The following is a 13693-nucleotide window of genomic DNA, read 5'->3' on the forward strand; positions in this document are numbered from 1 at the left end:
CTTTCAGTCCTAGCCTACCCTGGCCATCGTCCCGCGTTTATTCGTCACGACACTAGGCCAGCTGCTCGGAGTTACCAGGTCTTGACCACTCTTCCCGGTTGGTTCAGCCTAGTCCCTCCAGGACGTCTCGCTTTCTCTCTACCTCATTTTATTTCCTTTCCCCCTGTGTAAATTAAACTATTTATTTTATTCCATATCTGGAGTCGGCTCCAGTTGGCCTATAGGCCTTCTTTTGCCTGGCCTTCTTCACCACGAGTGTGTCCACACCCGCCCGTGAGAAGTCCAGACGATCACGTAGTAGCCACCTCGCTACCGCACTCCTCTCCTCCCTCCACATCTCCCACCTAGGTGGGGTGATGTCTCGCTCACGCTGTCGCTGGCAGCCGATCCGAGTATCCCTTCGGGGAAGGAGGGAGGTCCCCACGGGGACTCTCGGTGTGCGGGTGGCTCTACCCTGCCACTCTCACCCCAGAGTAAGGGGGGAGAAGCTCTGTTCGCCCTAGCCTCGGCCGGCCACAGGCTCGGGGGAGCTCGGCTCTCCTCGGCTTCTCTGGGTCCATACCCTGCCTTTAGTCACCCCCCTCCTACCCGCTCAGCGGACACAGGATTCCGGCATAGCCGGACCCCTTGAGGGGGGAATGGTGACTGCCTGGAGGCTCCGTCCTCGTACGGGGTTACGTTATTGCATGTATTCTACTTGTATAATTTCTGCCTTAGTTTAAGTTTACGGAGCCACCATGCTCCTCCGGGAGCTACTTCCCTCTTTTTAGATTAAGTTTTTACGGCAGAGTTACCAAAGCTCCGCCACTTTACACGATCTATTCCATCTCGACACCACTGGTACCTGCTCGGACTACTCCTTCTCCGGTGTATGGCAATAGTAGCTACCCTGAATTCAGTAGTTTTCTGTTCTCCGGTGTCACCGGAAAACAAAACTGTTAACTACTTACTACTAGCTCTACCGGACTCTTCGGCATGGTACATGGCAAAGATAAGGCCGAGACGGGGATAATTCTACAACACTGGAACACTCCGGTGTTATGGCATATCAACCACGGACATAGTCCGAAAGGTTAACAATGGTACTCCTGTATCATTCCATTTACAGGCCACCTATTGTATGGAGACCGGCTGCAACGCCGTCCTCCAGGATCCTGTGGGCACGATGTCTGCCGGACCCACGCCACCTGCACAGTCCACCTAGACAGATCAGTAGTGTGGCACCATGAGAACTGTGTCACCTGCTACGATCTCGTGAAACGAGTCTCCTCTGAGGTAGGTGACTCTCCGGTGTGTGTTACATGATAATACAAGGTGGACCAATGTAATATGTCATTGATATGCTCTTAAGTTAAGTTACAATGTAATATGAGTTAAGTTTAAGTTTAACACTAACCCTTCTCTTACAGGGAGCTCAGTCGGTCCGGGACACTGCTCTTTCCACCCTCAAGGTATGGGTGGGTGGCTTCGAACAACGGTACGTAGCCAAAGCAAAAACCTTACATCCTCTCCCAAGAGATGGCTACTCTGATCTTCCCGGGGGGGAGGAGCACTGGCTACGTGGACCCTGAAGTGGCAGCTCCTCTGATCGCTTCGATTCAGGAAGCCGTTTCCCAGCCCCCAGAGGAGACAACTACGCAGGAGGTCAACAAGAGGTCGCGGCACTGGATCTCGACGTCGAGCCCATGACGGTGGACGGCATGGGCAACGGTAAGGATACTAGTAGGTGCTTAAGGTCTCCCCTTGAGCATATCTAGACCCTCTTCTCCTTCTTCTTCTACCTCCTTCCAGGGGTTTTCCTGGGGGATTTCTGTCAGCTCGATCGAAATCTGTCTCAGCGATCCCTAAAGTCAAGGGCAAGCGTGACTCTAAATCGCTGCCAAAGCCCCTGCTAAGAAAGCCAAGTACCAGCAAAGTCCATTATCTTAAGTCCTTAGAAGCCCTTCATTTCCAGCAGTAGCAGCGGGAAACAGTTTCCCCCGATACTGCTGGAGATAGTATGTCTCTCCTTTGTCTTCGCCTTCCTACCGGCCTCATTAGTATTCTTGCCTTAGCCCAGTTACGGCACAGTCGTACTGGTCCTTGGATGTAATATATTGTACATATTGATTATTTCATAAATGCCTTTCATCTTAATATATAATTACTGTGATGACTTGAATTTGTCTAGTTTTAAGGTTGTATTGACATTATGTTACCTGTTTGTAACTTAATCTAGATTATAAGCAAACTAACCTTAATTGTTTTTGATTATCCCTTTATACATATTTATGTACTTATCCTTGCCCAAGCTTGGCGTTTTCTCTGGTACTATTTCACGGAGCGACACAGGCTGAGCCCAGAAAAGGGATTTTGACGAAGGAAAAATCTATTTCTGGGCAAAGGACCTGTGTCGCCCAGTGAACCCACCCTTACCCACACACACACACCACACACACACACACACACACACACACACACACACACCCCCTCCCCCCCGGTCTAAACCAAGCTTGGGTGCTATCTGCAGGAATGACGTCGGAGGCGCTAGCCGTAACGGTAGCAAGTAGTGAGCCTTAGGTCGGCTCCTCTCTAGTTGAGGTTTTTTTTTTATGTAGGAAGAGGCTAAATGGAAAAGGACCTGTGGTAGTGGTTTCACTCGCCCCAAAAACCATACCGACACCTTATAATAAAGGTGAGCGAGCCAGATTAATCTGGCATTTCCAATTTAGCTTTTCTCTGGTATTATAGCTATATTTTACCTTAGAAATAGTGCTAAAGGAACCTTTTTCACTGGGCGACACAGGTCCTTTGCCAGAAATAGATTTTTCCTTCGTCAAAATCCCTTTTATAACTAAAGCTTATGATAAAAGAAGATATCTTAATCTTGAAATACAGGTTGAACATCACTAATACTGGCATCATTGGAACCTTCAGGGTGCTGGATTAGTGATTTTCCTGGATTACTCTCTGGTTAGGTTAGAATACACTCAACAGTAACCACCTCATCCTACCTTTTAAAAACTGTAATTCAGTGCAAGTTGGTTAATAAGGTAAAAAGTAAACATTAAATGATTTCAAGTGAAATTTTAATAAGCCACAGGGAAAAGTGGAGAGCTGGAATTTGCAAATACCTTGTAAGCACATTTACATATCTTGAGATAAAGGGCTGTCAGGATTCCCACCTTTTTCTTCCTGGAATTTTTATAGATTTTATGCTATGTATTGCCATTGATATTTTTACCATATTAACCCATTTTTTTTTTTTATTTTACTATTCAGAAAAATTATGGTTTGCTTTAGGTGCGTACAAATGCACAAAATTCATTTGCTGTTGTCGGGAACTTGCTACAGCTTGTTTGGTTGGTGTTGTTACACTTCTGATTTTTTATGTATATTTTACCACTGTTCACATATTTTTTTAAATTAATATTTTACATTATTCTATTCTCATCTTTATTTTCACTGTATTTTCTCATTTTTACCTTATTTATATAACCCAAAAGATAAACTCAATAATGTGCATAGGCCACATACAAATGCACAAGCTGGTTTTGTTCATACTGTTATGTTTATGATTTTTCATTTTTATATTTTGCACTATTCTCATCTATGTTTTTACTGATTTTCCATTTTTATGTTTAATACCCAAAAGATAAATGCAATCATGTGCCTAGCGTACATACGAATGCACTCATTTACTAGCGGCGGAGAACTTGCTACAGCTTGTTTTGGTTTATGCTGTATTTTCTTATGATTTTTTTTATTTATTTTATGGTATTCTCATTTATATTTTTGTTGTATTTTCTCATTTTTTATTTTTACAACATCAAAACAAAAGACAAATGCAGTTTTCTGTTTAGGTTCACTGTTACTTGACAGCCAAGACCTTGCAACTGACTGCTATAAAATGGCTGACAATAATACAAACAGACTGAGAAGAATGGAAAGACTGGGAATAATAACCTTGATTTTTCCCATTGTCAAGTTACTGTAAGGCGTAATTACATATAGTACTCGGTTAACAATTAACTACATTACTTAAATAATAATAATAATAATTCAGAAAAGAGTTATACAGTTGGCACACGTCTTAGTACCACATAAAATGAAATTATAAATATTTGGCAGTGCCGTAGAGAGGTAAAAATCCCTTGTCTCATCACACGTGGAATAAAAGATGGGATTACAAGGTCCACCCTCCTTTGAGGGTTTGCTGATGCACTTTATGGATGCTTGCCACCCCTCACGCTGTCCAGGCCCTCCCCCCCTCCTCCTGGCCTCATCTTTGTGGGTAGCCAAGGTCAGCCATAATGTATTGCTCCGCCAGTGATGATTACCACCTCTTTGAGTCAGAGGGAAGCTGTGGCGTCAGCCCCGATAGTGACGTCACGGGCTCAGCCATTTTGTATCCCTCTGCCCAGTGGCATCTGCTCCCCTCAGATCGAGGGGAAGCCACGATGTCATTGCCGCCTATGACGTCACTTCCATCGATGACGTCACTCCCAGTTGCCCCCACTGCACTGCCTAGCTTGTCTGTGTCATCATCGTTGGCTGCCGTGACATCATCTCTGCCATCCAGTTTGCTGCATCTCCCTTCCATGTCGTTGGCCCCTTGTCTTGCTGATCCGTCTGAGACTTTATGATGCCAGATGGTTCTTAAGAGAATGAACTCTGGTTTAGAAGATGGGTTTGCTGCTATGTCGCTGGGGAAGGGGGACTTGGAAGCAAGCGTGTTGCATCGCGGGGGGGACCCCCCGCCTACCTGCAAAGAGATTGTGTAAGGAGATAGTGCTGTCTTCCTCTCCTTCTCCCCCATCTTTGCTGCATTGTCGCATCAAGGGCTGGAAGGCTAAGGACTTTGCCCTTTCTTCGTCTGCGAGTGAGGAGCGGCGTGCCCATGTTCCTGTGAGTGTTGGTGTTACTGAGAGTGTTAGTGTTTCTTCCCCTGTGCGATCTGTAGAGGCTGCTTCATCCCCTGCGTCGAGTCACGCGTGTGTTGCAACCTCTCACATTTGTGCACAAGTTGCAAATGCTTCTGCTTCTCCTTCTCCAGGGCCTATTCATTGCAGTAAGGATCTCAAGGCACCTGTCAAGAGGTCGAAGGTTGTGAGCACGGAGTTAGTGTTTGCCTGCCCCTCTCCCTGGTACTTCCCGTGGTTCGACTCCAAGGGATTCTTATTCTATTTCGAGTGTTTGAGACACTTCACCTATGCATGTACGTGCGTCCACCCACACGTGCACATACATGGCCATGTACGAGAGTCATCTATTGGAAGAGTGCGTAGTGATGTCCCTAGTGTTGTGGTTGGTTTGATGCAGGAGTTGGTGCTTGGATCCAGCCCAGACAGGTTAGTTGGTGTATCAGGATGTTTGGCTGCTGGCTCTTCTGTTGGTTTACATGAGGAAGGCGCTTTAGATAAGCCTGCACATTCTTCTCGTCGTCGATCTCCGTTGCTGGAGTAGGATGAGGGAGACACGCAAGCGTTGTTGTCTTCCTTCACAGAAGGTGTCTATCTCATTTGTGGGTTCAACAATTTGGAGAGTAGAACTCAGGCTCAGTTGCTTTCACTCCTTCCTACATTGGAAGCCTTGCTGGGAGCTACGCAAGATCCCAAGTCATGGTTTCAACTTCCCTTAAACGCCTCTGTTTCAGATCGGGTCGGATCACTTCACTCTAGGGACTCTGCCAAGTTGCTTCCCCCGCCACCTCATGAGGCACAGGAAATACTATGTTACAAACTCTGCATACTTGATGTTGTGTGGTCTTAACCATGGATGTCATTCGTCTGAAGCCGGGTTTGACTTTGGAGCAGGTGAGGTCGGTGGCTTTGTCCTTGTCTCCGCAGGATGCCTCAGCTTTGAAGTCTATGGCAGCCTCCATGTTGCAGATGGTTTCTTGGTTGGACTTCTGGTCGGCGGTCATTGCCAAGATAGCTTCTGACAGGTCCCCAGAGGGGTTGGTGAGTGCTTCCTCTCTTGCCAGTTTGTTGCAGTCCAGAGGCAGGCATTCTCATATCTTGCACACCTCAGTGTTAATCTATGGGTTAACCTTCTCCTGATTAGAAGAGACACAGCTTTATCCAGGATGGAAAGATCCATTGACCCTGAGTCCTTGCTGGCATTAAGGAATGGGGATCGTTTGGAGTCTCAATTTCTGTTCCCTCAGACAGAGCTGGAAGATGCCATAGACCGGCCTCGGGCTGACACATAGGAGAAATTAGTGCACCAGGCTGTGTCTATAAGTCAGAGTCTCGTCCTTGGAGACGTCCAGCTCCTCCTCCTCCCCCTGCCCCAGCAGCAGTTACAAAGGTCATCACCTGGTAGGAGTGCCGTCAAAGTGAGCTCAGTTTCGGCAGGGCCTCCCTGTTTGTCCCAGCCTAAGTCAAAGGACAACGTCCCTTTCGCTCCCGTTCCTTTAAGTCGAGAAGGGACCCCAGGGGCAGAGGTAAAGGAGGTCGTTGGTGAGTTAGGCACCTCTCCCTCTCTTGTGCCACAGGTGGGGGGAATGCCTGGTGGGCCAGTGGGCCTGGCAGAGTTATGGAGGTGAAGTGGGTAGTAGATGTCCTTTAGATGGGGTATCTCCTGCCATTCGACTACTCTTCCCTGCTCTCGGACAAGCCTCTGCTCAGGAGGGTGTATCCACCAGATTCTCTGAAGTTCTTGGCTTTTCAGGAGGAAGTGCAGAAGATGCTGGATAAGGATGCGATAGAGGAAGTGGTGCGTCCGTCTCCGGGGTTTTACAGTCACATCTTCTTGGTGCCCAAGGCGTCGGGAGGTTGGAGGCCTGTTATCGACTTATCCACCTTGAATCATTACATCAGGAAAACGAGGTTCAAGATGGAGACCCAATGTTCAGTGATGGCAGCTGTGAGGGAAAGCAACTTCATGCTGTTGATGTATTTGAAGGACGCGCACTTCCAGATCCCTATTCATCCGAAGTCCAAGAAGTTTCCTTTGCTTCTCTCTTGGAGGCAAGGTCTTCAAGTTCAAAGTCCTGTGCTTTGGGTTGACCACAGGCCCCTCAAGTGTTCACAAGGGTCTTCTCTCTTGTGTCAAGTTGGGCCCATTCTCAGGGGATCCATTTGTGAGGTACCTCGACGATGGTTAGTCTTGGCAGGTCCAGGGAGAAGCTGCTGCAGGACAGAGATCGTCTGTTTCGGTTTTGTCTGGAACTGGTCATTGTGGTCAACCAAGAAAAGAAGTCAAAGGATTCTCTACCTGGGCATGGTCATCGTTACAGCGGTTTCAAGAGTTTTCTCCTTGGATCAGAGGTTGGAGAAGTTGCGAGTGTTGGTGCGCGACTTCCTGTCGATACCACATTAGTTAGCTCATCAGTAGCAGGTTCTTCTGGGAATTTCGTCTTCTCTGGAGTAGCTAGTCCCTCATGGGAGTCTTCATCTTCGGTCTGTACAATGGAGGCTGAGGGAATTTTGGTCTCTGGTGGAGGACTCGTCCCTATTAAGGGTTCCTCTGTCTCTGGAAGTGAGAGAAGACCTTCATTGGTGGTTGGACGACTGAAATCTCATGAAGGGTGGTGTTCCTCTGCATTCTCTCCCCCCCAGACTTCCTTCTGTTTTCAGACGTCTCCCTCGCAGGTTGGGGGGCTCATTTGTGGCCTCAGGCATTTGGAGTTTGGAGGACAAACAGCAGCATTGCAACGTATTGGAGTTGAAGGCAGCCTTTCTGGGTCTGAAGGAGTTTCAGAAGAAAGTAGAGGGTCATTCTGTCATTTTCATGTCGGACAACAGCACGGTGGTCGATATTGTGAAGAGAAGGAGGCCTGGTTTTCACGTCAACTTCACGCCTTGACTGTTGAGGTTCACCAATGGGCAGTCAGCAATTGGTAGAGCTCTCAGCCAGGTATATCCCAGGGAAATGGAATGTGGTCAGAGACAAGCTCAGTCGTTGGGATCAGATCCTAGGTACAGAGTGGTTTCGTCATCAGGTAGTAGCAGACAAGCTCTTCCAGGTTTGGGGGAGACCATGCGGGACCTTTTTGTGACCCGGTTCAACAGGAAACTGGAGATATTCTGTTCAGTGGTTCCGGATCCTCTAGCATTAGCAGAGGGTGCATTCCAACATCCCTGGGACAACCTGGTGTATGCCTTCCCTCCGTTTTGTTGATCCTTCAAGCCCTGAACTGGCTGATGACTTCACAGAGCTCAGGATGACTTTGGTACCCCTCTGTGGCCTCAGGCAGAGAATGGTTTCCAGATCTGTCTGTGTTTGTTGTCGGAGTGGTAACAAATCAAATCCTGGTGTGTTGGTTTGTTATTGGACAGTCAAAGTTTCTCTTTAGTTCCCTATACAATGATTCTCCTATATATCATTGTATGTCGCTCAGTGTCTAAGTGGTTGGATATCAAAGTATCTAGCTTCTCATGGGCATCAGTCCCTCTCCAGAAGTTATTTCTTCTGGAGCGGGACTGGTGGGTAGGCCCCAGCCAGTTTAGGATGTTTTGTACCTCCCTCCAAGTAAAAGTCTATCCTATTGTTAAGACTGAAGGTTTTGTTCGCGTATGAACAAATGACAAATTTCCTAAGACAATTTGTATTTTCATAGCTACAAGCCTGAGGTCTTAACGTTCTACTGCCCACCTCTAGCACCCTCTGTCTGGCTAAGGCATCCTGAGTTGGGAAAGACTGAACATTGTGGCGTGGGTGCGTGGTCCTTGAACACTTTTCACCCAATATACACATGAGGTGCCAGATCTCACAAGATTCCTTTCTTTCATCTGTGATTTTACCGGATCCAGCTAGGCTCTAGAAAATTATCCTATTGTTAAGACCTCAGGTTTGTGGCTATGAAAAATACAAATTGTCTGAGAAAATTTGTCATTTTGCGATGATGGGCTCATATCATGTATACTTTTACACAACATGATCATAGATATAAAGAAAGCAATCATAAATTTCACTCAAATAAATGACTTGGGAAAAAACCTTTTTGGTACCCACGTGAGTGATCAAAGGGGTTACACTCTCATGGCCCTGCCCAGGGTTCCTCAAGACAGACCACCCAATGATAAAGAATTCTCTTCTAGTTGATCTTGGCCAGAACAGTGCTTGTTGGCACAGTGGTAGAATATAATGGACTCAGGACAGGAGGTGGGGAGGTTCTTGAGGTTAAGGGCACTGGTTTGAAGAATTGGTCTAAGGAAGTTTGCATTGTTTTTCTTTTCTTTTCATCATATATGAGACAATAATACTGGATACATTGTTGATGGTTGTTGAGAATCTCAGGAATTGGGTCCTGATTCACAAAAATAGTTAAAGGTTTCTCTATAAGAGAAATTCCCTCAGCCATCACTTTCGATTCAAACTTCTGTAAAGGAAGAGGTTCTTCTTTTTCAAGTTCTTCTGTTCATTTTGTCTCTTTCAGCTCCATTAAATCTTCTTATGTTAACTCATCTGAATGAGACTCAAATAGCTCTTCTAGGTCCTCTCCCCCCAAGTCAAGCTGTAGCCTTTCACTTGTGTCAAGTGGACTATTAACAATTCCTTTTTCCTCCTCTTCCTGATTAAATCCTCCGAAGTTGTTGACAAACAGTGGGCATAAAGTCTTCCATGTTCCTTTAACTTGACCATACTTATGCTTCACACCATGCAGCATCAATATTCTTGATGCAGTTATAAATGTTGTGTCCCTTCTAAAATTCACAAAGTCACACCAGGTTCATTCACTTCCTGTAAGTGCAATGAGTGTAACATTTCTTGAAATTGGCTATTATGCCTTGATCCATTGGCAGGAGTGAAGTTGCGTTAGGTGGTACACATTCTCACATCCAGATGGAAATCATCTAAGTGCTGTGGGTGCCCAGGGGCATTATCCAGGTTAAGAGAATCTGAAAGAAATCCCATTCTCACAACAAATGGAAAAACCAGTCTTCGAATATAGTATGAGTAACCCAAGCTTTGTTATTGGGCACTCAGATAAGGGTAGAGAGCTCTTTATAAATTTTTTGAGTTCCTGTAGAGTTGCAGCATATGCTATGAGCAGTATTGGAAAGTCTATGTAGTACTCAATTAATCTATCTGTCCTATGCTATTGAGTTAGAAATAATAGAAATTAGAATAAGAAGTAATTTAATAAGATGTAAAGCATTTCTTTATCTAATACAATAAACCCCCCTGTATTCATGTTCTCAAGATACGTGGAACATATCTACCCGTTATTTGCAGAAAATTTTTCCTGTACTATACGTGGTATTTTGACTGAGAAGTAGTATTCACTAAGTAATGTATTGTTATGTCAGTTTCATGACTAAATATACTTTTAGTGATAAAACTATTAAGATATTCAAGTATATGCATTTTTAGATGGTTGTTCTTGCGTTTGAACTATCAAAATAGCATGATGTCTAGAAAGCTTATGTTTTGTTGGAGGGAATGAAATTGGTATTTAATGGTAATTTGCATTTCTTAAATCTGATTAGAATGTGATCTTGGGCTATGTGTTTTCCACTTCATTTTAGGCTTTTTTGAATTCATTATTTATTGTCCATTTTAGTGTTTTATCTATTATCAGATTGTGCTTTTTGTAATTTTCAAGTATTACAAACTGTTTTGACAGATGCTGATGAAAGTGGTCATGATGCAACTGAGGAAGGTGTTTGCTATGAGGAAGCCAGTCTCCATATAGTAACTCAGAGTCTTTTTGCTTTTGATTGCTGTAAACCAGCCCTTTATTACCTAAAGGGTCTGCAGAATTGTAAGTAATATATTTTGTATTTTGCTTTGGACCTCATAAGTAATATTTTCTTTACTTAAATTTCCACTGTTTTCTGTCCACAACATGCATGTGTGCCCCTCTGGCTAAATAACTTGTGTTATATGCCTCTAACTATTGTTTGTAGATATTTCCTTGGTGAAAATACAATTTTAATTATTACTGTCATTGGGTATATTGATACTTTTGGTCAATTTTTAAAGTATTTTCATTACTATATCTGAATGGTGTTAGGCTCTTTGCAAAAAAAAAAAAATGAAATTGATGAATTTCATGGTACCCAAAAAGTAGTTTGAAAGAAACTTATTGTAATTCCATTTTCTTGTAAGTCAGGTATTAAGTAGTTGAAGAAAATAGTTTAGAGAACATGGCTTTCAGTAATTTGAGTAGTGCTGATATCATTGCCATTTCTTAGTTACTGGTAGAATTAGTATGTACAGTTTTGTTTATAGTATAAGATTTTTAATGGAGGAATTTTTATTTTTTAAAAACTGTATGACAATGATAATTTTATCATGTATGGGAGGTAAACCTTTGCAGAGGTCTAGACATTTCTTCCAGAAATGAAGTTTCATTTTTTGCAAGGTACTTTTTCCAAAAACTAAAATGTTTTGCAAGGTACACATTTAAGATTTATAATGTTTTTGTAATGTTCAGATAGTTTAACAATGTTACTAAAATTTTGTAGGTCATTGGATGAAGTGACTGCCCTGGTTATTGGTCGTTGTGTTGAAATACTGAGGTTTGTTGGGGCTGAAGACCATCAGTTATCCTCTGTGAAAACTGGTCTTAACCTACCTCCAGGCCCTGATGTCATATTGTCATCTATGGTTACTCAGCAAACCAGAGCTGAGGTAAGATACTCTTTTAAAGTTAGTACTAATTCGTTTAATACTCTATATGCATTATATAATACTCATTGATACATATCTAGGGCTGAGAACTAAAAGGGCCAATGTCAAAAAATGGCCAATTGTAGTTAAGACCGTCACTAACTAGAAATTTATCTCTGTTTCAGTGCTATAATGGCCAATGTTATAAGATTAGCAATCACCCCCAAAAAAGCTTTCGTTTGTTTGTACTTACCTGAATTTTATTAAAGGAAGCAATATTTTAAATGCGTTTTTCTGAAAACATGGTTTTATGACAGTGGCGCTTCTAGTTCTCAGCCTTAGATATTATACTCAGCACACAATGGAATACAGGTCTGTTAGGCCATTGAATTTCTTTGTCTTTATCACTGAATCTGCATACAAAAGTATCGTCGTCTGTGTGCAATAATGGTAGTGCTACAGTGATACTTATGCACAGAAGAGAAGGCTTATATTGACTATTTATAGATATCTGAGCTTCCACTTCTCCCCAAATACATTGGTATTGGTAGAATCAGAAGTTTCAACTTACACAATAGAAATCAGTGAAAGTAAATAACGTGACTGTGGTCTATAATGGTGTTGTTGTTGTTGTTGTTGTTGTTATTATTATTATTATTATTATTATTATTATTATTATTATTATTATTATTATTATTATTATTATTATTATTATTATTATTCAGAAGATGAGCCCTATTCATGTTATAAGTACCCACAGGGTCCATTGACTTGAAATTCAAGATCCAAGGAACATGGTGTTCATTAGTTAGAAATAAGAGGAGGTTAAGGGAAATACGGAAAGAAGAGATCTAATGCTTGACTTCAACTTTGATGCCAGTGTCTCTTTCTGCACACCAAATGGAGAATCATCTTTCCATATAGCTGGTACCAATAAACTATTGAAAGTGGTAGCAGAAATCACAAAGGCCAAATTTCTCCTGTAGGGCATTTTAAAGCTGCCTTGTAAAGTCAAGTCCTTAAACTTAATGGTAATTACACAGCAGAATCCAACCACCTAGTCTCACTGATAATTTTTGATACCAGCTGCATATGCTCAGTGATGTAGCACCTTGTTTGCAAAGTAATTTTCCAGTAATTTCTCCTCTCAGGTAATCTTCCCTTGACTATTCAATATACTATATATTCTGCTTACTTTCAAGTATTTCCACATATCCCACTGATGGGGAATAAGAGAGGATAATTCTGCAGACCTGTAGAAATCAGCCAACTTCAGTGGTTTCTACCATTAACACGTTAAATTTACTTCCCTCTTTGTGACCAATTGAAAGAAAAATATGTCAGTAGACCTATATGGCACAGAAGAATTTGAATTAGAGCTCAAGGGTCCTTCCATTCATCTGTTAGCTTGACTAAATGAACTTAACAAGAGGCAGCCTGGTCTCATGCCCTAATAATAACCTAAGAAAATATACTGTCTCATAAAGACACACATAAGAAACAAGTGTCTCTTTTGAAAAGAACCTTAGCTAAAATGAAGTTGTTAAATTTCTATCACAAAATTTATACATATCCATTAATTAATCAAGAGTTAACAAGAGGGTTTTATGGGAATAACTCACTTCTGTTATGAACTAAGTGCTTGTTTAATTAATCATTGAAATTTTTAACTATCTTACCCATCTCTTACCTCAGATACTTGTTAGTCTATATGTGTAGTACACTTCATGAATACTGTTAAGTAAACATATTACAGGGTGTTGATTCTTAAATACAACAAAATTTAACACAGACAAGTTCATCTTTATGATTTTTACTAAGATCTAAGACTGCTAACAGTGTGAATTATGCTATAATTGTGGAAAAATGGCATCATTTTGTATTCACACCCTTTTGGAACAGTTCTTACTGGTCAAATACAAGCCATTCAGTCTACCATTGATTGTATTATATGGACTCTTCCACAACTTGCTGTCATGTATAGTCGTTCATTAAAGACTGAGAAACTACTAGAAATTTTACTCCATGATGATCTGCCTCCCCCTGTTGATTTATCATGCTTAAATTTTATACCACGTTTCTTCCCCCCTCCCAACTAAATGTAAAGAAAACTGAGGCCATAGCTTTAATTTCATTCAGATGTTTATAA

At 42.5% G+C, this 13693-nt stretch overlaps 1 protein-coding gene across 1 annotated transcript in view; it reads left to right on the top strand.

The window, feature by feature from the left end:
• Positions 1–11555, top strand: part of LOC135226953 (probable E3 ubiquitin-protein ligase HERC1) — a 232033-nt gene extending 220478 nt beyond the window's left edge. The window contains exons 13-14 of the mRNA XM_064266636.1: positions 10556–10693; positions 11400–11555. Coding sequence (XP_064122706.1) covers positions 10556–10693; positions 11400–11416 — 155 coding nt within the window. The 3' untranslated portion in view covers positions 11417–11555. The remainder of the gene's footprint in view (positions 1–10555; positions 10694–11399) is intronic.
• Positions 11556–13693: the final 2138 nt, after the last annotated feature.

This window comes from Macrobrachium nipponense, chromosome 15, assembly GCF_015104395.2.
Source record: "Macrobrachium nipponense isolate FS-2020 chromosome 15, ASM1510439v2, whole genome shotgun sequence".
Lineage (NCBI taxonomy): Eukaryota > Metazoa > Arthropoda > Malacostraca > Decapoda > Palaemonidae > Macrobrachium > Macrobrachium nipponense.